Raw genomic sequence first — 25,470 nt, forward strand, 5'->3', positions numbered from 1 at the left:
TCTGCTTCGGCAGCCTGGGTTCAGTTCCCAGGCACAGAACCACACCACTTGTCTGTCAGTAGCCATTCTGTGGCAGCGGCTCACATAGAAAAACAGAAGGACTTACAGCTAGAATATACAACTGTGTACTGGGGCTTTGAGGAGGGAAAAAAGAAAGAGAGAGAGGAAGATTGGCAACAGATGTCAGCTCAATGTGAATCTTTCCCAGCCAAAAGAAAAATTAAATTCTCCTTCTCATTAAAATTAATTAATTAATTAATTAAAAAAAAAGTATCTCTCTGGCTCTATGCAGAGAACAAACTGTAGGGGCCAGGAACGGGAGCTGGAAGACCAAATAAGAGGCTGTTGTTGTAGCAGTCCGGGCAAGAGCGGGGTGTGGCTTGGATTTGGGTATCAATCTAGAGCTGAGAACTGGCAGTGATGCTGCTGTTCAATGAGATGGAAAAGACTGAAGGTAGATCAGGTTTAGTGGGGAGAAAAGTAAAAAATGTATCATCTGGATAATCAGCATAAAGATGATATTCGAAGCCATGGACAAAACCCAAATCTATATCTGAAATACATTTTTGTCATCTCAACAGCCTAAATTTTCACATAAGTGAGTTAAATATGTTAAGTAATTTTAAAATTGAAATTTGTGAAACATATTGATTGCCTAAAATGTTTGCTACATTGTTTTATGTAATTAATTAAATGGTATTAAGAGGGCAGTATCTCTCACAGTGGAATTAGTTTTTCTAAATTGGGGATGTAAAGAAAAGTGATACTTTGGAGTCAGGAAGTCCCTGTCAGAGAAACTTGATTCTATTCTTAATGAAAGTTGAATTTAAAAATTAGCCTTCAGACCTTGTCATTAGGTAATAGTAAATATGGAGAAAAACAGACAGTCTGTCAGCAGGATTGAATTTAAGAATCATCAACACTGGACAGATCTTGCTGAGCAGCTCCTGATTTAATAATTAAACAAGGGAGAGTTCAAGGCATGGCTTCAGATGAAAGACAAGACTGTCACTGAGAATTATCTTCTCTATTTTGTTGTTCTTTCAGGCTTTTTTCTTTTTTTGTTGAGTCTTGTTTTGTTTTAGTGCCATTATTGTAAGCAGACGCTGCTATAGATTATTAGACTTAACGTCTTGTGGTGTTGGCCGAGATTTTCTTGTGTGAAACTCATAGTTAAAACATGTAAACACTGAATTTTTAAAACCATATATTAGAACTTTTAAATATGAAAATTATAGCAAAATTATTAGATACTTGGGGAGGTGACAGGTGTAACATATAGGGCTCTGTTCATATCAGGGTTTAGACACACTGAAAGTCTGTGGATGGCTTTATTGAGATTTTAGGCTTTATTACTGGAGTTCTTTACCTTTTTCTGTACCATGTATCCCGCTGGCAATCTTGTGAAGTCTATGCAGTCTTTCTCAGAATAATATTTTTGAATTTAATAAAATATATAAGATGACAAAGAAAAGAAATATCAAGATTTAGTCGTGGACCTTATTACTATTATACTATATATTAGTGTATATATATTACTATATATTATATAGTAATTATTATAATATACTATATAACTATATTATGATAGTTATTAATCTTATAATTTATGAACAATGGTGAGGATAAACAGTATTTAATGATTATCTAACGCTGTAATGAACTATAAAAATATCTGTGATTTCTGTTAGTCACAGGTGTTGCTAACGTTACCTTGGTTTGTCGACTATATTTATAATTGAAGTTTCCCTGAAAATTGGTTAGGGGAATGAAAATAGAGATGAGCTCTTTTTTTCCATTCAAATTCTCTGACACCCTGAATTCTATTGTGGACCTGTGTCAAGGTTAAGGGCCCCAACCTTAAAGAGTATCAAAAGGCCTTTGTATTAGTGTTGTTGTTTGTGCTGCCCAGTGGATTCAGACTCCTAGCACCCTGTGTACAGCAGAGCGGAACACTGCCTGGTTTTTTTGTGCCATCCTCTCACTTTCTGTTGTTATATTAGATGATGCTTCCCTGCTATGCATAAGGTTTTCAGGCCAATTTTTTCAGAAGGGGGTGGCCAGGACCTTTTTCTTACTCTGTCTTAGTCTGGAAGCTCCACTGAAACCTTTCCACCGTGGATGACCCTGCCGGTATTTGAAATACCAGTGGCATAACTTTCTGCGTCACGGCAACCGCCACAGTATGACAACCGATAGGCAAGTGGTGTGGTTCTCTGACCAGGGAATGAAGCTGGGCTGCAGCAGTGAGAGCGCCAGTCTTAACCACTAGATCATTAGGGCTGGCCACCTGAAAAGGCCTTAGACAGCAGAAATATTTTGTTACTAACTTTTATTAACTATTACTGTTAGCAATGACATGCAATAATTCATAGAGCAACTCACCTACTCTCTGAGATAGCTAGAATTTGTCATTTTATAGTCATCACCAGCCTTTCGTCTCCCAGCCTTGCAATTATAAAGAAGAAACCCCCAAATAGCACCAGTTCATTTTGAATAAGATGACCATTTAAAAAATATATATTTTTGGGCCGGCCCGGTGGCTTAGCGGTTGTGTGCGCGCTCCACTACTGGCGGCCCAGGTTCGGATCCCAGGCGCACACTGATGCACCGCTTGTCTGGCCATGCTGAGGCCGCGTCCCACATACAGCAACTAGAAGGATGTGCAACTATGATATACAACTATCTGCTGGTGCTTTGGGGAGAAAAAAAAGGAGGAGGATTGGCAATAGATGTTAGCTCAGAGCCGGTCTTCCTCAGCAAAAAAGGAGGATTAGCACGGATGTTAGCTCAGGGCTGATCTCCCTCACACACACACACACACAAATATATATATATATATATATATATTTTTTTTTTTTTTAGAACAGTTTTAGATTTACAGAAAATTTGAGAAGATAGTACAGAGAGTTCCCATATATCCTACATCCAATTTCCCGTATTAGTAACATCTTACATTATTTTGGTACACTTATTATAATAAATGAATCAATATTAATAAAATTTGAGAAGATAGTACAGAGAGTTCCCATATACCCTACACCCAATTCCCGTGTTAGTAACATCTTACATTACTTTGGTATACTTGTTACAATAAATGCATCAATATTAATACATTATTATTAACTAAAGTCTATAGTTTATTCACTTTTCCTGAAGTTTTTACCTAATGTCCTTTTTCTTTTTCAGGATCTCATTCAGGATGTCACATTACATTTAGTTGTTATGTCTCCTTAGATTCCTCTTTCTTTGTTTTTCATGACCTTGACAGTTTTGAGGATACGGTCAGGAGTATTGTAGAATGCCTCTCTATTGGATTTTTGTCTCATGTTTTTCTTGTGATTAGACTGGGGTTATGGGTTGAGATAGTAAGATCACGGAGGTAAAATGCTACTGTCGTCACATCATATCAATGGTACATACTGTTAATGACTTATCACTGTCGATATTAACCTTGATCACCTGGCTGAGGTAGTTTTTGTTAGGTTTTCCACTCTCAAGTTACTCCCCACCTTTCCGTACTGTCCTGTTTGGAAGGAGTTACTATATGCAGCCCATGCTTAAGAAGTGGGGAGTTATGCTCTCCCTACTTGAAGGCGGAGTAGCTATATAAATTATTTGGAGTTTTTCTGCATGGGAGATTTGTCTCTTTTCCTTCATTTATTAATATAATCAATCATTTATATCAGTATGGACTCATGGAAATTATTTATTTTATACTCTGGGTTATAATCCAGTACTCTTTTATTTTGTTGCTCACATTGGTCCAGCTTTGGCCACTGGCAGATCTCTCAGTGGGCTCCTGTGCCTCTTTAACATACCCCCATCAATATGGATTACATGGAGAATGGCATTAGAAATCGAAATCTATGTTCTAGGTGTGTGCTGCTGGGGTGTTGTTTCTTTTATGCCCTTTTACCTGACAGAGCAAGGGAGTATATGTGTATATACTAACTTTGTATATATGCATATCTATAAACATTTGTACATGTAACCATCTGTATCTATATTAAGCTAAACATAATTTTTTACTGAAGTCTGTAACTCTAATCCATTACCACATGGATTATTCTAGCTTCCTCCCCTTGCATATCCCTAATTCTCAATCCAACAGTGGAAACTTGGCTTCCACCATCCTCCATCCCTTTACTTAATTGTTCAGTTCCAGTATGCAGTCACGCGTTGCTTAACAATGGTGATATGTGCTGAGAAATACGTCATTAGGAGATTTTGTCGTTGTGCGTACATCATAGAGTGTACTTACACAAACCTAGATGGTATACCTACTACACACCTAGGTTATATGGTACTAATCTTATGGGTCCACCGTCATATATGCGGTCAGTGGTTGACTGAAATGTTATGTGACGCATGACTGTATGTGTGTACCAGTATCAGAGTTATTAATCCATGCGCCCGTGGGAACCAGCTTTGTCAACCAGAGCACAGTGCTTATGTGTAGTTCCTTCTGCCTTTGGTCTTACAGACTCCACTCATTTAGAAATTGCTTGGATCATCACCTTTTCCCTGGTCCCTTCAATGAGGTTTATTTGTGTATTTGTAATATAAATAGATTCTCTTGTCACAGTCTGCATTTCTTCCTGGGATCCCCCAAACTCCTAAATGATTTTTTAAAATTCGCATAAAATAAGGTCCATTCTTTGTGCTTTAAAATTCCATGGGTCTTGACAAATGCATTTTGTCGCATATCCACGTATCATACATGATATCTTCTCTGTCCTAAAAATCACCTGTGCTTCACCCTATTCATCCCTTGCCCCTCTTCCTAGGATACCATACAGCCAGTGATCTTTTTTACTGTCTGTATAGTTTTGTCTTTTCCAAAATGTCATATAATTGGAATCATATAGTATATAGGCTTCTCACGCTGGCTTCTTTCATTAGGCAGTTATACATTTAAGATTTTTCCATGTCTTTTTGTGGCTTGATAGCTCATTTATTTTTATTGCTGAATAATATTCAATTATATGGATGTACCATAGTTTGTTTATCCATGTACCTTTGAAGGACATCTTGATTATATCCACTTTTGGCAATTATGAATAAAGCTGTTATAAACATTTGCTTACAGGTTTTTGCATGGACATAGTTTTCAAATTAATTGTGACTTAGCAATTACACCACAGGAAATATAACCAAAAGAAATGTGCATATATGTACCATAAAACATCTATGAAAGTGTCCATAGTAATGTTGTTTTTAATAGCCAAACACGGAAACAACCCATCAATAAAATGGATGCATTATTTTAGATATATTCACATGGTAGAAAACTGTATAACAGGAATGAAAAAATTTCAACTATTGCTATACCCCGTGACATGGATGAATCTCACAGACATGTAATATGCATGATGAGGCCTCACCCAAAAGAGTACATACTCGATGATTCCATTTATAGAAAGTTCAATGAAAGGCAAAGTTAAGTTTTTGTGATGGAAGTCAGAATAGTGGTTACTTTCGTGTAGAGGATGGCCAATAAGGCTTCAGAGCAGCTACTAATGTTTATGTCTTGTAGTGGCTCATGAGTTTTCAATTTGTAAAAAATTATCAAAATATATACTTTAGATTTGTGAATCTTTTTGTGTGTATGTCATATTTCCATAAGAAGTTTATGATATAAGATAAAACGTGTTGCTCTTTTTGCCATAGGAGTTGAACTTTGGACTCTAAATAGTTGCCAAATAATAACCCTTTTTAATTTTTGACTCCTATAGGATTTCAAACTAAGTTTGTGTGTAAAACTCCATCATCTATGTCTCCAGTCCTGATTTCTTCTTCTGTCTGTTGGTTGTATAACTGAAGGTCCATGGGATATTTTATAATTTCCTAATACTTAACTTGTTGAAAATCATGCCTACATTTCCTACCAAAATAATACCCTTTCTCAAACTGTCTCTTAATTCCCAATGTGCCAATTCTCTTGGCGTTTTAGATTTTGAATCTGGAAGATTCCTGATTTTTGCCACTTTTCATCTCCCTCAATTGGTATTTTACTTACCCAATACTGTTTACCTCTCTGAAAATTATTTAGGATCTGCTCTCTTTCCTTTTGTTTCCACAGCTACCACTTGAATTCAGGCCATTGTTGCCTCATTCTGGGACTCTTCCCGTAAGCTGCCAGTTGCTCTCCCTGTCTCCTCTTGTTCCATATCCCACAAATGCAATTTGTCCCACTTTCCCATGATCAAGAACCTCAGTTACTAATCTAATGCCTGTTATAACTTCTGCTTACAAGCCATGTTTATTCAAGAACTCCAACCCAGTCTTCCGAGTGCTACCTTTGAGTTCACAATGTGGGAAGTTATTCTCGGCACCCAAGGTAATCTGTTTGTCATTAACTATGCAGTTACTTGTTCCTTCTCTGATCCTGCTGTTATATATCCCTGAATTCCCTCTCTACTCTGTCCTTTACAGCCTATACAATATGATTCCACATGAGTATCTTTTTTCCTGAATGACTTTTTGCCCCATTTTGAGGCCTCCACTATATTATATCTCCTCAGTTCTTTGTGTTAAGTTTAAAAAAGATTATTTTGGCTAAATATTTATCCTTAAGGTATTTTATATATATCTATAGGATTTTCCTTGACATTATAAGTTTTTTTGTGTGTGTGAGGAAGATTGGCCCTGAGCTAACATCTGTTGCCAGTCCTCCTCTTTTTGCTTGAGGAAGATTGTCACTTAGCTAACAGTGCCAGTCTTCCTCTACTTTATATATGGGGTGCCACTGCAGCATGGCTTGATGAGCAGTGCACATGTCTGCGCCCAGGTTCCGAATCCACAAACCCTGGGCCGCCAAAGTGGAGTGCGTGAACTTAACCACTACATCACTGGGCTGGCCCCATGACATTATAAGTTTTAAATTTCTTTTATTTAATTTCTGCCTACTTTATTTTGTGTAAGACACAGTGAGTATTAAGAAAATGCTTTAAAAATAAATAATACAGGGGCTGGCCCCGTGGCTTAGCGGTTAAGTGCGCGTGCTCCGCTGCTGGCAGCCCGGGTTCGGATCCCGGGCGCGCACCGACACACTGCTTCTCCGGCCATGCTGAGGCCACGTCCCACATACAGCAACTAGAAGGATGTGCAGCTATGACACACAACTATCTACTGGGGCTTTGGGGGGAAAATAAATAAATAAATAAAATCTTTAAAAAAAATAAAAAATAAAAATAAAAAATAATACAAATAAAATAATAATAAATAAAAATAAATAATAAAATGAATAACTGTCATCACGTATTTTGCTTCTTGAGTCAGAAAGTTTGTATCAGTATATATAAAAGTAGTTGTTCAATAAATATAGATCTTAATGCAGAAGCCACTTTTTCATTTCGTATATACTTATCTGCATAATAGGGCCGCCTTTAATAGTGTCCTTGCAGAAGAAGCCGTGCCAGCTTCTAATAACACAGATGTTAAACATAGACGCTCAGTGTTTGAGGCTTAGTATCAGAACCATCCTGTTTTTGGTTTAAACTTGCTTATCCCTGACCCTGTTTCTTCTGCTGTTACTCTCACTCCTCTTTTACCTTGTCTTTCCAGTTTGATTGACTGCTATCTGGTTTTTCTACTCTTGAATCCTTTTCTTAACTTTCAGTCTTTGTCTTCACTCTGGTGACTTCTGTTTGGCACAGCCCCAGGACTTCCTAATCTTGTGCCCATCTTCACAGGTGGTACCAAGTAGGCTGGTTTTGCCCATTTCGTGGGCCTCATGTATTTATATGTATATGTACATATACAGTGTGATATACATGTACATTCTTTGAATTAATTGCTAAAGGACTCTCAGGAGAAATAAGTCTTTGACAATATGGTAAAGTTTGATGTTAATATGTTGGAATTAGCATGGACGTCATGTAAAATTTATTTTCAAAAGTAGTATGAGCCTGAGGAAATGAGTTGAGTAGTGTGTTAAAATCAATGGTTTGGGGGCCCATTTTTTTTTAGACTTAATTTTTTTTAGAGCGGTTTTATTCACAGCAAAATTGAGAGGAAGGTACAGAGATTTCCCATATACTCCCTGTCCCCACACATGCATAGCCTCCCCCATTATTGGCATCCCCTACTGGAGTATTACATTTGTTACAATTTATGAACCTATGTTGACACATCATCACCCAAAGTCCATAGTTTACATTAGAGTTCACTCTTGGTGTTGTACATTCTATGGACTTGGACAAATGTATAATGACATGTATTGATCATTATAGTGTCATATGTAGTATTTTCACTGCCCTAAAAACTTCTGTTCTCTGCCTATTCATCCCTCCCTTCCCCCTCAACCCTGGCAACCACTGATCTTTTTACTGTCTCCATTGTTTTCCCTTTTCCAGAATATCATATAGTTGGAGTGATACAGTATGTAGACTTTTCAGATTGCCTTCTTTCACTTATTAATAGGCACTTAAGTTTCCTCCATGTTTTTTCATGGCTTGATAGCTAATTTCTTTTTAGTATTGTCTAATATTCCGTTGTCTGGATGTACCACAGTTTATTTATCCATTCACCTACTGAAGAACATCTTAGTTGACTGCAGGTTTTGGCAATTATGAATATAAAGCTGCTATAACATCTGTGTGCAGGTTGTTGTGTGGACACAAGTTTTTAACAATTTGGGTAAATATCAGGGAGCATGTTTGCTGGATTGTATAATAAGAGTATGTTTAGTGTTTTTTTTTTTTTTATTTATTTTTCCCCCAAAGCCCCAGTAGATAGTTGTATGTCATAGCTGCACATCCTTCCAGTTGCTGTACGTGGGACGTGGCCTCAGCATGGCCGGAGAAGCAGTGCATCGGTGTGCGCCTGGGATCTGAACCCGGGCCGCCAGCAGCGGAGCACGTGCACTCAACCGCTAAGCCACGGGGCCGGCCCAGAGTATGTTTAGTTTTGTAAGAAACTTCCAAACTGTCTTCCAAAGTGACTGTACTATTTTGCATTCCTACCAGTAATGAATGAGAGTTCCTGTTCTTCCACATAGTTGTCAGCATTTGATGTTGTCAGTGTTCTGGATTTTGGCCCTTCTAGTGGGTGTGAAGTGGTATCTCATTGTTGTTTTAATTTGTATTTCCCTGATAAGATATGATAAGACATCTTTTCATATGCTTATTTATCATCTGTATATCTATTTTGGTGAGATGTCTGTTAAAGTCTTTGGTCTATTTTTTAATTGGGTTGTTTATTTTCTAATTGTTGAATTTTAAGAGTTCTTTATATATTTTAGACAACAGTCCTTAATCAGATTTTTTTTTGCAAATATTCCCTCCCAGTCTGTGGCTTTTCTTCTGTTGCTCTTGGTATTGTCTTTCACAGAGCAGAAATTTTCAATTTTAATGAAATCCAGCTTATCAATTATTTGTTTCATGCATTATGCCTTGGGTGTTGTATCTAAAAAGGCATTGCCAACCTTAAGTTCATCTAGATTTTTCCTATGTTGTATTCTAAGAGTTTTATAGTTTTGCATTTTACATTTAGGTTTGTGATCTATTTTGAGTTAATTTTTATGAAGGGTATAAGATCTGTGTTTAGATTCATTTTTTTTTTTGCATATGGATATCCATTTGTTCCAGCACCATTTGTTGAAGAGACTATCTTTGCTCCATTTTATTGCCTTTTCTCCTTTGTCAAAGATCAGTTGACTATATTTATGGGGGCCTATTTCTAGTCTCTCTATTCTGTTCCATTGATCTGTTTGTCTGTTCTTTTGATGATACCACACTGTCTTGATTACTGTAGCTTTATAATAAGTCTTAAAGTAGGCCATGTGAGTCCTCCAACTTTGTTCAGCTCTTTGAATATCGTGTTGGCTATTCTGTGTCTTTTGTCTCTCCATATAAACTTTAGAATTAGTTTGTCCATATCTATAAAATAATCTGCTGGGATTTTGATTGGGATTGCATTAAGTCTATAGGTGAGGTTGGGAAAAACTGACATCTTGACAATATTGAGTCTTCCTATCCATGAACATGGAATATCTCTCCATTTATTGTAGTTATTTGATTTCTTTCATCAGAGTTTTATAGTTTTCCTCATATAGATTTTGTGCTTATTTTGTTAGATTTATACATAAGAATTTCATTTTTTGGGGTGCTAAGGTAAGTAGTATTGTGTGTTTCAATGTCAAATTCCCCTTATTCATTGTTAGTATATAGGAAAGTGATTGACTTTTATATATTAACCTTATATCTTGCTAGATTGCTTTAATGTCTTATTAGTTCCAAGAACTTTTTGATAGATGCTTTCAGATTTTCTACCTAGATGATCGTGTTTTCTGTGAACAAAGACAGTTTTATGTCTTCCTTTCAAATCAGTATACCTTTTATTGCATTAGCCAGGACTTTGAGTATGATGTTGAAAAGGAGCAGTGGGAGAGAACGTCCGTTTCTTCTTCCTGATCTTAGTTGGAAAGCTTCTACTTTCTGTTAGCTGTAGGTCTTTTTGTAGATATTTTTTCTCAAGTTGAAGAAGTTCACCTGTATTCCTAGTTTACTGAGAGTTTTTATCATGAATGGGTGTTGGATTTTGTCAAATGCTTTTTATGCATGTAATTTTTCTTCTTTAACCTATTGATGTGCTGGATTACATTAATTGATTTTCGAATGTTGAACCAGCTTTGCATACCTGGGGGGATGCCTATTCTTTTTATTTCTACTATTTATGAAGTAATTGGGAGTATATGCTTCATACTTGTATGGTGCTAGAGTAAGAATTGTTGTTATAAAAAGGTAAACATAATCTTATTGAATTAGAAAAATCATCCTGTGATAAAATTCAGGATGGATAGCCTGATTTGTTCAAATGGGAGAAAGACTATATACAAATATTATTAAATGAGATGATTTAATTGTTAGTCATCATTGTAGTGCTTTTATGGATATAAAAAACAAAACATGGAAAAGGTTATTCAATGCCATTTGAAATGCAAGAGCCGGAAGGTAATCATATGATACCTCAGTCACATTGCCACTACCTATTAGAGAGAGAGATTGAGATTTTATCTTGAGAGCATTCAACTTGTGTATTTTAAAACTGATTTCTTAAGGATTATTTTTGTCATATTTTAAAACTGATGATTTTTGATTTAATTTAAACTAATTATAGTATATATTTAAGAAATCACTGAGTAATGAGCCATCTTTATTTAAATAGGATGTTCAGGAGACATTTTCTGGTAATAGGTTGTTATTTTTACAGTTCTATTTCCTTAGCAGATTATAACACCATGTGTGTGTGTCTCATTTCTTTTGTAATGAGTGTTCCTAATAAAGGGCCCAAGAAATGAACAGACTTTCAATATGCTGCCCTTTATTATCATGAATTATTCTAGCTAAGAAACACTACAACCTGCAAATTACAGAATTAAAAAAAAAATCTTATGTTGGGTATGGTTAACAATAGCAATAATAATTTGGGAGACAAAGAATAGAGACTTCAAGTATTCCGGTATTACATTTTAGATTTTCTTATTTTTACCTTATGTTTTGAAATAATATGTCTGCCTGAGATATTTCTGCAAATTCGTGCTATGTTAACCTCATGAGCAGAATATCATAGTCTTGGAGGCAGTATAATGCAGTGAAGTAGGTTTTGGGTCATGGTGATCTTGGATCAGATTCTCTTCTGCTGCTTACCAGCTTACCAGTGGGTGAGTATGGGCAAGTTAATTAATTTTGCTAAATTTCATTTTTCTCATATTTAAAATGATGTCAGTAATACTTAACTCATAGTTTTAGGGGGAAGATTGCATGGCCTGAGGCTTGTAGAACGCTTAGCACAGTGCCTTATCTATAATAAACACTGAGAGGTGGCTGTATCTTCTTCATCAAAATATGTTGGTTGTCCATGAAGTTTTCCGTGTTTAAGTGCAGAAGAATTTTACATATATTCTCATTTAATGTGTTAAATTATATTTATTGTTTTTGGCTTTCAAGATATTTTCTGTTATAGATTTTTTTATAACTTTGATTTGTTTGAATCCCTTTTTAAAATTTTGGTCAGATGATACTAATTCTCTGATTTATATAACTAATAAAAATTTTTATAGGATAGGGCTGTCTTAATTTCATACTGAACCTCTAGCCAGCTCTGTCTTGAATTAATCTTTGTCATACTTTTGTTGACTTGGCTACTAATTCCATAATTATGGGATCTTCCATCTCAGATTTCTCCATTTAGTCCACTGAGGTTTCAAGAGAAACTTTATGAAATAAATGCCTTTTATAAATTTTAGAAATCCACATAAATTCATCTTATCCTCATTACCTATCAATTTATTTACCCTTTCAAAATAAAATAAAATAAATCAGGTTAATCCATCATAACTTTTTCTTAATGGTGGTTCTAATTGGTCAGGCTTTCTAATAATCCCTTTACCAATTCATTTTAGAACCATGGTAATTATCCTCATCAAACTGGTTAGTCTTTGTCAGATGAAGTCAACCTTCTTTCTCTTTTTGTAAATTAAAATTTGTCTGTTTTGAGACATTGGAACGTTTGCGGTGATCCATGATTCCTTAATGACTTCTGGTTCAGTGATCTTATTGGCAGGTATTTTCAGTATAGCTTTTAGGATAATTCACTTGGTTGTGGTTAGGTATGGTCTTTTCAACTGGCAGGACCTCTCTATTTCTCTGCTTCCATCACCTCTCTACAAGCTACTTCTGACTTATAGGCACTAGTTTTTTCTCACATTTTGAAACTGTTCCTTCTGTTTGTCAGAGAAAATGTGGTTAGCAATAGTTCCATATTCAGATGATTCAAAATCAAATTATCTTTTTTACTAGAATCTTTTTGTGTAACCTGGTTCTAGTACCCAAGCTTCATATTTATAGTTGAGATCAAATTGCTAGTTTGTAATTAACTTCTGATCCTTCCTTTGTCTCCCTGTGCCTAAATCCTTGTCTTGGTTATCTTCCTCTGAGCCCAGTCTTTGTGGGGCTTGTTGGTCCCTCCACACAGGGACCTTCAACATCCTTCACTTTCTTCTCTGACTTGTTGGATACCTTTCCCTGTGACCTATATTTTTTTGTCTTTGTTTTTTTTTTTTTTTGAGGAAGATTGGCTCTGAGCTAACATCTGTTGCCAATCCTCCTCATTTTGCTGAGGAAGATTAGCCCTGAGCTAACATCTGTGTCCATCTCCCTCTATTTTGTATGTGGGATGCCGCCACACATGGCTTGATGTATGGGGTGTGGGTCCGCACCTGGGATTTGAACATGTGAACCCCGGTCTGCTGAAGTGGAGCACACGAACTTAACCACTACACCACAAGGCCAGCCCCTGTCTTTCTCTTTTTTTTTTTTTTAAAGATTTTATTTATTTATTTATTCCCCCCCCCCAAAGCCCCAGTAGATAGTTGTATGTCATAGCTGCACATCCTTCTAGTTGCTGTATGTGGGACGCGGCCTCAGCATGGCCGGAGAAGCGGTGCGTCGGTGCGCGCCCGGGATCCGAACCCGGGCCGCCAGCAGCGGAGCACGCGCACTTAACTGCTAAGCCACGGGGCCTGCCCTGTCTTTCTCTTATAATAAACACTTTTATACTTTTATCTGAGCATTTTCTCTCATGTCTACTGTATTCAGTATTCATATTGTAGAAAGAGGGCTGTCTGGTTTTCTGGCTGATAGAAACCCTTTTTCCTTAGCAAAGTCTGGAGACTTCCTTATTTGTATCCATTCAACACTCTTTGCCTCAGTTTCTTTAACAAGTAGATATTTTCTGATATTTTATAATGATCACATATTTATTTTGCATTAAGAACAAGAACAAAAAGAAATAGATTTTCAAAAATTCTTTTAATATTGGGGAATATCTTTATCCCTGCTTTGAATTTCTTGTATTTTCTCTCTATCTTTTATAACACAAAAAGAACCTTTTTGGTATATTCTATGAAGAACAAAATGTAATTTTCTCATTATAATCCAATTATAACCTTATATGATGTGCTAATGTTTTTCTATAATGTGGCCAGAAATCACTCCAGTTTTGAGTATGGGATGAAGATTTTGAAAATTTAACAATTATTCTGTTTTTATTTTTAAAAAATATCGATAGTCCACAAATGTTTATTGAGTGCTTACTATAAGCCAAATACTGTTCTAGAAACAAGAGACCTAGAATGAACAAAGCAATGTCTTGAGCTTACAGTTTACTGGGGAGGATAGGCGACAAAGAAACAAATACATCAGTTGGTGATAAGTACTAAAAAGAAAAATAAAGGCTAAGGGACCAGAGAGAGATGGGGGTTGGAGGTCTGGTTATTTAAATAGAATGATCACGGAGGGATTCCTATATAAGGTGGCCTTTAGGCAGAGAACTGAAAGAAGGAGGGCGGTGGGCTCTGCAGACACCTGGGGGAAGAGTGCTCTAGGCAGAGAGAACAGTGACAGGGCTAGCTTGGCGATTTTGAGAAACATCAAGAAGGCCAACATGGCTGGAGTGCAGTAAATGAGCAGGGAGAGTGGCAGGAGATGAGATCAGAGAGGCTGTGATAATCACTTTTTCTCTGAGAAGGAGGGGTAGCCATTGGAAGGTTTGGAGCAGAAGAATGACATATTTGATAACGTTTAAAAAAGATCATTTCCTCAAAGTTCAATAACTTTACCATATATCTTGGCATTCTTCACCTGTGTCAGTTTTATAGTGTGCTCTTTTAATCAGTATATGTTTCTCTTGTTGTTTTCTTGTAGTATGTCTTTTATTTATTACACTTTGCTGTTTTACCATTTAGTCCTGTTCTTCAGGTACACCAATTATGTACATGTGAGCTTTTTCCTCTTTTCTCTGTGTATAGTTTGCTCTTGTGTTTAATTTTTGCTCATTCCCGTTTTTGTTTTGCTTGCTTTCCACAAGCTTTTCCTTCATGTTTCTTACTGTCTCTCCCATACACATTCTTTTTTTAAGAGCTATTTTCATTTTAGCTTTCATTTTCATGATGTTTTCTTCTCCTTCCCCCTTTTCCTCAGATCTGTGTGTTCATGTTTTATTGCTTTTTGTATCTCAACCATAGCTTCCCTGGGATCTTATAGTTTTTCTTTGACCTATTTCTTTTTAGAGGTGAGGTTTGTTACATTTTTTATGGATATTTCATCTTTTTGCAAATTGTAAAAACTATTGCTTATGATGCATTTGGTATTGATGTTGTTCTGTCACATGTAAGTGACTTTTGTGTGTGTGAATGTTATCTTCCTCCGGAGAGGCTCCGCCCTCACCTCTGAGAGGTGGCTAGTGTGTAGACAGCCCACCTTGATCCATTCAGAGACTGAACTGGCTCAAGGCTGGGTTGCAGTCTTTCTAATCTTGGGTCTACCGCTGCCTCCCTTCCACTCCCAGTTGTAGCCCTCAACACATGTCCCCAGTGAAAGCCTGTGATATTAGTAGGGGCCCTCCTCCTTGAATAATAAATATACAGTTATTTGCTCCTAAGTCCAGTGATACTGCTGAAAACTCTAGTCTGCTTTTCAGAGTATTTGCCCTTGGTTTCTTAGCCTCCTGCCCTGTGAATGTTAAGAATTTGGCAAATCCTTGAGGAGAAAACTGCTTGTGTGGAGCTCACTTCTCTATGCACCCCTTCTCTCAGGGATCTTGGTTCCTCATTCCTAGCTGCCTTGGCCACCCTCTGCTCTGATTTCCTTGCTGCATCCTCATTCTCCAAGATTGGAAATGCCTCAGAGGGGAAAGCAGCTTACAGAATGTTGACTCATCTCTCTGAGGTTTCTTTCTCTGGCACCCCTTAAGTCTTAGCTGCCTTGGAAGTTCTCCAGTGCCTTCAAATTGATTTCTTTTGTATCTTTTTGGTTTTTCAGTTGTTCTCAGGGAGAGTGTAATATGCTGCAAGGTACTCCTTCATAACCGGAAATAGAAGTTCCTCTCTTAGAGTTTATTAAGATGGAGTTTCATTTTTGTTTCTGGTACATCTTGTCTCTTTTTGATAATTTCCACGAGAGGAAGGAATATAGATCATCTTTATTCCATGATTTAAAACTGGAAGGCAAAGGGTGTATTCTTTTCTTTGTTTCTTCCAGTCAATTAATATTTAGGAAACAAGCAGAGTTTATAATATGTATTGGAAAATTGAAACTATCATCTGAAAGGAACTCCTGAAGCAGAGGGATCATTAATAAAGAAGCAAAGTGAATAGCTGTATAGAGAAGAAATCTGAGCATCTGCTGTGTGTCAGGCTCTGAGCTAGGAATTCTATGTATTTTAAAAAGTTAACCTACATACCATGTTTGTAAGTTAGATATAATTATTTCCGTTTCTCATATTTGGAAGTGATTGCACCAAAATTTAAATTATATACCTAATCCATATTATAATGAAGAAAGGATGATATGAATAAAGGATGGTGGGGCTGTAATATTATTTAGTTGTTAAACTTTATTTTAAATATTTATCTTAGAAAGAGTATAAAAGGATACTAATTAATTGGAATATCATCCTAACCTTTTTGAATTACTCACACTTCCTGGAAGTAATTGTTAAAATGAAAATCAGTTGTCCCTGTAGCTAATGCTTGCTTACCCTAATTTTAGATAGAGTACCTAGTCATAAACACCTCTATTTAGTTCTATAAAGATGAAAAATTCAAAATAACTTAAATATCAAATAATAGGGAAATGATTTAATTATGTGATAATTTTGAAGACTGTGGAAAAATGAAGTGCTTTTGGTAAAATGATAAGTATATAAAAAAATGCAACAAATGAAAATTTTGTGCACTAACATTGTGACTATGTAATAAAATATTCCTGTACAGTTACGTGTATCACTTATGTAATAACCCCTGTATTAAAATATTTGGGTTATGAATTTCCATTTTAAAAATATTATTGTGTTGCTTTCATAATTTGGAAAAGTTTCTAAAACTTCAAAAGAAGAGTAAAGAACACTGCTGATTACTAACCTAACAAATATAAATTTCTTCAGTTGCATAGAGAGAATGTAACGTTCCTTAGAGTAGGGACTTTGTCTCTCTTATTTACTGCCATGTCACTAGATCCTGGAATAGTACCAGATTCAGTAAATCTTCGTTGAATGAATGAATAAATGAATGGCTAAAAGCGTATAAACATGATGGTCTTTTATGGTAGAAAGCATTGTTTTTGTTTTTTTTAAAGACTTGGTTAATTTAAAGGTTGGTTTAATTTTTATTAGTATGGTTTATGATACATTTGTTTTCTGTATTTCTATCTTTAATAGGATATATATTTTCTTCAGGCTACTTAATGATACAGAAGTGTTATGAAGTCAGTCAGAGGCTTCTTTAACAATGGTCTATTCTTTCAGAACCAGATGGTCAAGGAACTGGAGTCCCGTGTCCAGCAGCTGACTGGAGAAGCAGAGAACAGTAATTTACAGAAGCAGAAATTAATTCAAGAAAAATTGGAACTTGAGAGATGTTACCAGATAACATGTAGTGAATTACAAGAAGTAAAGGCAAGGTATTGTCTAAAGTCAGATCTCTCTCAGGTGTGGCTGTGAAGTACTACTGTATATTAACTCTATAAATTATCTGCCAAAATTAATCACACCTTGTGCATTTAACCTTGGAAGATTTCTAACCTAAATGCTGCCATTTGTTTATTTTTTTTAAGTCCAATGTAACATAAGAAGCATAATGTTTAAAAACACTTGATAAAAATGTGGATAATTGATATATTGAGAAATAATGCATTTGGATTTGGTTGACTAAAAAATTCCATTTTAGAGATTGATTCTAAATATATTAGAAGTATTTTTTATTCTCTTATTGTTTTTAGGCGCAACACACTGCATAAAGAGAAAGATCATCTTGTAAATGATTATGAACAAAACATGAAACTATTACAAACCAAATATGATGCTGATATAAACCTTCTGAAAAAGGAACATGCCATTTCAGCTTCTAAGGTATTGTATATGCTGGTAGATATAGCCATACAAAGTAGTTATTTACTTTACTCAGCATATAGCCATAGATAGCCATGGAGAAGTGATTTGGCTGTTGAAATTAATCTCTCCTTTGTTTTATTCTTGAACTCACTGAAAAAATTTTTATTGGTATTTAAGATACTGAAAATGCTAAATGTCTAATATATAGCATGACATAAATATTTAATAAACTAAATTCTGCTATAATAAGTTAACCCTTTTAAGTACCAAAGGTTTTTTTTTTTTTTTTCTGAGGAAGATCGGTCCTGAGCTAACATCCAATGCCAATCCTCCTCTTTTTCGCTGAGGAAGATTGGCCCTGGGCTAACATCTGTACCCATCTTGCTCTACTTTCTATGGGATGCCGCCACAGCATGGCTTGACAAGCGGTGCTTCGGTGCACGCCCAGGATCTGAACCTGTGAACCCCTGGGCCGCTGAAGCGGAGTCTGAGCACTTAACCACGGCGCCACTGGGCTGGCGGTGTACCAGAGTTTTTAAAGGAGGAAACATAAAAATCTGAGAAGAAATGCTCAGTTGTGTTAATAATACATTTTTAGAGTAACTATATACATTATTATTGTTATTTGGAAATCTTGGTTAAGCTTTAGTTTTCCTTTCATCACATACCCATTTTTGAGCCCATAGACACCCTCAGCAACACCCATACACTTTTGTGTCTGGGAATTGACACTTTCTGCAAGAGAATCCTATATGTACAATTCTAAGGTAGTCAATTACTTGATATTTCATGAATTAAATGTTCCAGTGGATTTGGTTTTAAAATTAAAATTTGAAAAGTTTTCTGTAAACTTATTATTTTTACATCAGTATTATATTTTCATAACTTTAAATACTATGCAGAATTTAATTTATATTTTAACTTTAAAAGATTAATTTTTTTACTTTTTTTTAAAAACAATTTTTGTTCAGATTTATAGATAATTTTAATTCTGATTGAACCTTAAGGGGGGAAAAAAGGTAAATTTATTCAACCAGAAGTAGAATGGTACAAAAATCAATATTCTGTTTTTTATTCTTCTTCTTAAAATCCTTCTAGGCATCTGATATGATTCAAGAATTAGAACAGAACATCTGTCAATTGAAACAGCAGTTACAGGAATCAGAACTTCAAAGAAAGCAACAACTAAGGGTGAGTCCTGTATTTTTACACAGAACAATGGCTAAAACTCACCTTCCCTTCTCTTGATTTTTATGTATAAATGAGAGTCAATTTAACAAAACTCAGAAATGCAAGTAGCCATTTCTGATTCTTTTATTTCATTGTATCATTTTTCATCTTATTTATTTTAACAAAAGGAGATGCTAATGGGATATAGAGAATAAAGAACAATAATTTTAGTTTGAATAATCTCCTTTTTTGAGATTAGTTTAAAAATAACCTTATTTAAATATATTATTATTTTAGAATACTTCCCTCCTTTTATTATTTGCCAATCTTCATAATTTCTCTCTCTCTCTCTTTCACACTTTTTAGATCTTTCCTTTTCCCTCCTGGTCAAAAAGTACCAGGGACTGGGATATTGATATAACTTCAGATTTATTATTTCCATATTGATTCGGTTGATCGTTTTTAAGTAATCCCCCAATCCTAAGGGTCAGAAAGTATCTCTTCCACTGTAATGTAGGTACTTTTGAGAGTAGCAACGTCTTCACATAACTAAGGTTTTATGGCCTCTACGAAAGCTACTCATGTTTCTGTTTGTAGTTTAGCCAATGGGACAGGTAGAGCTTCTTACTAATGTGGAAAATTCGAATAACGTTTGTCATCAAGTAGATTGATTTATTTCATTGCATTACTAATTTTATTGACTCTAGTAACAATTTTAAGTATAATAAAAGTAAACATTTATCATTCACAGGATCAAGAAAATAAGTTTCAGATGGAGAAAAGTCATTTAAAATGCACCTATGAAAAAAAGGTAATGTGTTTTGTGAGAAGCTGTAAGACATTTAAATAGCAAATGAGGCAATTAAGAATGTGGGCTCGGGGCCCGCCCTGTGGCTTAGCGGTTAAGTGCTTGCGCTCCACTACCTGCGGCCCAGGTTCGGATCCCGGGCGCACACCGGTGCACCACTTGTCCAGCCATGCTGAGGCAGCGTCCCACATACACCAACTAGAAGGATGTGCAACTATGACATACAACTATCTACTGAGGCTTTGGGGAGAAAAAGGGAAAAAAAGAAGGAGGATTGGCAATAGATGTTAGCTCAGGGCTGGTCGTCCTCAGCAAAAAAGAGGAGGATTGGCATAGCTCAGGGCTGATCTTCCTCACACACACACACACACAAATAAATAAAGGAGGCATTAACTACTGGTAGGCAAAAAAGAAAGAGAAGAATGTTTAAAAAACAAAAAAGAATGTGGCCTCGTTTTTATAGTCATACATTCTAGCCCTTAAAGAATAATTTTTCTAAGTTCATTTCAGCTATCCAGTAATCAAATTTTGCTTCATTTTTCGTATTTATAAACAGCTTCTTCGGTTTGATTAATTATATCAATATTAAAACATCAGCTGTATGTTATATTTAATGAGTGAAGAGTATTATTACGTTAACCTCTCATAACACTTTGAAATTATATTTTCTTTCTACCAGTTTGAAAATATGATACAATCGATGGGAGTTATTTTGTATTCTGTTGTATCATATGTGTAATAAGAACTTTAAATATTTAACCAAAGAATATAAAACAATGAAAGAATTGTCTACTACTTTAAAAATTGATTAGGGCCGGCCCCATGGCTTAGTGGTTAAGTGCGCGCGCTCCGCTACTGGCAGCCTGGGTTCGGATCCTGGGCGTGCACTGATGCACTGCTTCTCTGGCCATGCTGAGGCCGCATCCCACATACAGCAACTAGAAGGATGTGCAGCTATGACATACAACTATCTACTGGGGCTTTGGGGAGAAAAAAAGGAGGAGGATTGGCAATAGATGTTAGCTCAGAGCCGGTCTTCCTCAGCAAAAAAAAAAAAAATTGATTAATAATTGTTTCTTGTCATTTCAAGTAGAGAATATTTCTACTGATATATGCTAGTATCCCTGTTACCAGTAATAACTGGGTTTTTTTTGACACACTGTTAACACTTTTGGCAATAACGTGCAGTGTTCTATAGGTTTGTGCCTATTAAACTTCAGCTTTGAAATTGTTGTTTGCTATAACACATAGAAAGTAAAAGAGTAGTTGAAATAGCAAAGATTTTGTTGCTGCTTTTATAATTATTTACTGTGCTAACATTTACTAAATTAATCCACTTGTAAAGTATGCAGATAATAAAAAATGAGAAAGGTGAACCCTTCAACTAATTAAAATACATACAAAATTAAAATTAAAAAAATTTTATAGCACAAAATTCCCAAGGCTCTTTGTAATATCACATCTTATCTATCCACATAGTCACTCAGCAGATATTCATTAAATGCTTCTGTTGGGCACGGTATTGTACGAGGTCCTGGGATGGGGGAGAGGGGTTGAAGATGAATTAGACGTAGACTGTGCCCTCCAGGAGCTTAATGTCTAGGAAGAAGAATGTGTCATTTGGAAAAGTATTTCTACTGACATATATTGAGCTGAATATGTGCTCTTTAAAATTATAATAAATTTTCTTATTGTTGAAGTTTTTTTTTTTTTTTTTTGCTGCCATTTTGATACAGGTCAATGCAAGGTCTCAAAATATTTCATGTCTACAAAATGATACCTGAACAGGAGAGGGAAATATTGCTTTTATTGAAATAAAGAATTTTTTTCAGTTTCTACTGTTGAGCCATGCAGCTTCATAAATATTTTACTTACCAAAAGAAGACTATGCATTATCATAAGCCTCGCTCCCCCATGTGCAAGACGTCTGCATCCTCTGGGTATACTTTAGTTAGTTCAATGTTCATTTTTTGGGCAGATATCTGGCTTCCTGTCCATTAAGGAACACCTTCCTGGCCTTCTGCTCCATTATAGTCTGTGGTGAGCCCTCTTCTTAAGAAGTGGTGTCTGTGTACCTGTGAGACAGAGAGAGGGCTGGTAGCAAGGAGAAAGGCACGCACTGACTAATTTTAAAAGAATGTATTCCTATCTCAAACTTTAGTGCTACTGAGGACTGTTAGATAGAGAGGTAGAGCTGGAAAGACACTCTTTCTCCTACCACTATCTTTTCTTGGGTATTTCTCCACCAAGTAATTAAGTTTTTTAGGTCAGCCCGTCTGCCTGATGAACACACACAAGAAACAGAATTTTAGAGCTCAATTCAATCTCATCCAGTAAACTTCCAGCCATTCCTGTTCTATTTCACTTCAGGGAGCAGACCTCAGTCCTTTCTATTAGGAATCATATCTATAGCTTTTGCCTTTCCATGAGGTATCAATTGGTCTAGCTTTTTAATAATGTAACTAAAGTGTGTTATTTTCAATGTAAATAAGACGTGTTTAAAATGATAGCAATCTTTAAAAGAAAAATAAGCATATTTGTTCATATTGCATATGTTCTAACATTTATTTATATTGGAAGAAAATGTTGCTCAGCATGTCACTTTTTGTTTTACAATTAATTCCATAATCTTCCCCTTTTAAAATGACATCTGTTCTTCTTTCTTTATTAAACCTGCTGTGATCTCAGGCCATGAAGATTTGATGTCTTGTACCCCCCTCAGGGAATATCCTTTTTGCCTGCTCAAAGAGCTGCCATAAATCTTACATAGCCCTGGACTGTGTAACTGGATAGCTAAATGGGATGTATAGGGCTTTTGTTTGTTATACAGTGTTACAGGTGTGCACATTCAATAACTTTTGGTATAAAACTTAGTTCTGAATATCTCCTCAGGAGGAGGAAATGCCATCTGAATGACATTATTTCCTCATGCCAATAAGAAAGCAGCATGAGAGATTCTAACTTATCTTTGAGGTAAGAGAAACAGCATCAGATGCTGTCCCTATTTTAAGTACACACACATTATCTAATGTTCTTTATTGATCTCTAGTGGCTATTGCCTGCTCTTAAGATCTTTGAACATCAAACAAATGATAGGTAGTAAAACTAAATGTCATTGTTTGATGAAGTGTCCTAATCTGTTCAATCAGGAAATGGTTAGGCTAAATGATTTTACTAGTGAGGAAACACCTGCCTCCTACAAATAGCGTAGTGCTTGTTTTCCAAACAGCCACCAGAGTGAAAGATGGTGCTGTTTTAGAGAAACTCAGGAGACAGATGTCAAGCATGTATATTCTAAAATGTGCTAGAATTGAAATATGTACTTATAATAATTCTCATGTAACTGTGTAACAAATGAGATATAAAGTCTGGTGGAGTTCAAAACCATTGAAAAGAGTTATTCCAGTGTTTAGCATTCATATGTAATACTTTTAATTAGGTTAAAAATAATTTAAAATTTCTAGTTTTACATATAATGTATTGTGTAATATTTTCTAGCTACTACTGGCATGATTTTCTTGAGGACATGTGCCTTGAGTGAAGTTTCAAAACATGAAATTGTGCAGTGAAATGATTTATACAAGTCATGCAGCCCAATGCCCCATATTTTTCATATTGGGAAACAGAGGTTAGAATGGTTAAGAGACATGGTGGAGTTACCCAGCTGGTTGGTCGGTGGGTCAGCAGCAGTTAGGGCTCTTTCTTATGCCGTGAGGTCTACCACTGTATATCTATTTCCTTATATATAGCAAATCTCTTGCTTATTTATGCAAATACTCCATTCTTGATTACTTAAATTCTTGGGCTGCAGGGGAGTAAAATATACATTTAGTAAATGTTCAGTAAATGTGCTTATGGCTGCTTAAGTCAATTATTTATGACAAACTCATGTTTGAGAATATATGCTGTATCTTTGACTATCTGGTTTGTATTTTCATTATTTAAATTCATTATTTAAATTGTTGAAATTCATTTTTGGTATTAACAATATATAGTGGGGAAAGGATTACAAGCAAATCGATTCAAGCCTTATTCCTCACTGCCATTAGTACACTGAAAAGGAAAAACTGACAATACATTATCTCTATCACCCTCAACTACCTGGAATATAGGTAAAAACTAAAAGTATAATCTAAAAAGGCCCTTAAGCATACAATACAAATATATTCAATTAAGAACAAATAAACAAACCCAGAACAGCATTTATCAACTATTCTGGTGTGGGCCGGGGATTGTGCTAGGTGCTGAGGATATAAAAATAAATGAGAAACAGCTTCTAGAAACCCCTAACTCGAAAGTCTGTACATTGACACATGCGTGTTTAACTCAGAGGGAAGGCGCTCATTCTCCCACCCAGGTAGTCCCATTCCTGCTTTAGAAATGGTTCTAAAGGTTTTGGAAGCAATAAATTAGATCAAGGTGCTTGAGTTAGCACACTAACTGGGAAGTGGCAGCTGAAAACTTGACAGAGCTTAAGATTGAATAGCAAGTGAGAAAAGGCACGTACAAGAGCTCAATGCCTAGCAGTTCGGGGGCCGTGTTCTGGAAGGGCCAGTAGTACATCTAAGGGAATTACCATTTTGTGGCACACCGTGACTTTGGGTGTTCATAGTGACCTTGAGTTTTCAAGAACCTGTTTGTGTAGAGAATGTTCAATCTGAGAGGGCAATGATGATAATCTTTAACATTGTGACCATTTATTATGTTCTTGACATTGTTCTAAGAGCTTTACATGGAGTAACTTACTAACTCATCACAATCTTGTTTATATACTCACTGTTGTCCCCATTTTTCAGAGGATGCAACTGAGGTACAGAGGGTTAAGTGACCTGAGAAGGGGTAGGGATACAAACCCATGCAGTCTGACTCCAGAGCTTGCACTCATCCTCACCATGTAATTTTAGATATATTTTTCTCAAAAATGGTTAATATTTTGAAGTTTTCACTTAAAGGGGTAAATCTCAATTATGCTTGCATGCAGGGAGTTCTGAGTCCCAGAAAAAAACTGACCAGGAAATAGAGGGGAAACCTTGGTAGCACAGTATATTGGAGGTACAGTCCCAATATGTAAAATACTGTTGACTTATCAGTAACTCTGATAGCACCTCCTTGTCTGTTTGCTGTGTAATGTATTGTTTCAGAGTACTGGGAAGTAGGCTATGGGGTGTGGAGAAAACTCCTCCTCAGGAGAAATCTCCAGACCCTCCTGGGGATTTCCTGGGAACTGGATTTTAGCTGCAGCTCTAAGAAGGAGACCACACCAGGAGACATGGAATAGAGGCAAGGTTATGCCCTGTGTATTTTTTGCCAAGCACCAAATCTGAACAGATAATTCTGTTTATGAATGAGTAGGAGGAAAAAGCCAAAATGGGGTCTGTGGAAAAATAGTATAGAGCAAAAGAATGAGAGCATTATACAGAAGACTCAGAGAAAGGAGTTTCTTCTGAAAACGTAGTACTCCAAAAGAAAACATCAAGAAAGTCATCAGTAGAATACCAGAAGATATGATGTCTATGAAAGAGGAACAGATATCATAAGGAAAGAAAAGGAGGAAGTGAAAATGGGGGTACTGTCACGGGAAGGATTGTAAAGACCCT

General features: G+C 36.0%; 1 protein-coding gene across 4 annotated transcripts in view; it reads left to right on the plus strand.

Annotated features, from left to right (window-relative positions):
- Positions 1-25,470, plus strand: part of CEP112 (centrosomal protein 112) — a 449,689-nt gene that overhangs the window by 97,689 nt on the left and 326,530 nt on the right. For all 4 annotated transcript variants that reach the window (XM_087441468.1, XM_087441471.1, XM_087441469.1 and 1 more), the window contains 4 exons: positions 17,311-17,465; positions 17,784-17,913; positions 18,994-19,086; positions 19,817-19,876. In XM_087441468.1, the coding sequence (XP_087297594.1) occupies positions 17,311-17,465; positions 17,784-17,913; positions 18,994-19,086; positions 19,817-19,876 (438 nt within the window). The remainder of the gene's footprint in view (positions 1-17,310; positions 17,466-17,783; positions 17,914-18,993; positions 19,087-19,816; positions 19,877-25,470) is intronic.

This window comes from Ceratotherium simum, chromosome 16 (assembly GCF_057802395.1).
Source record: "Ceratotherium simum simum isolate JZ-2026a chromosome 16, ASM5780239v1, whole genome shotgun sequence".
NCBI classification, from domain to species: Eukaryota; Metazoa; Chordata; class Mammalia; order Perissodactyla; family Rhinocerotidae; genus Ceratotherium; species Ceratotherium simum.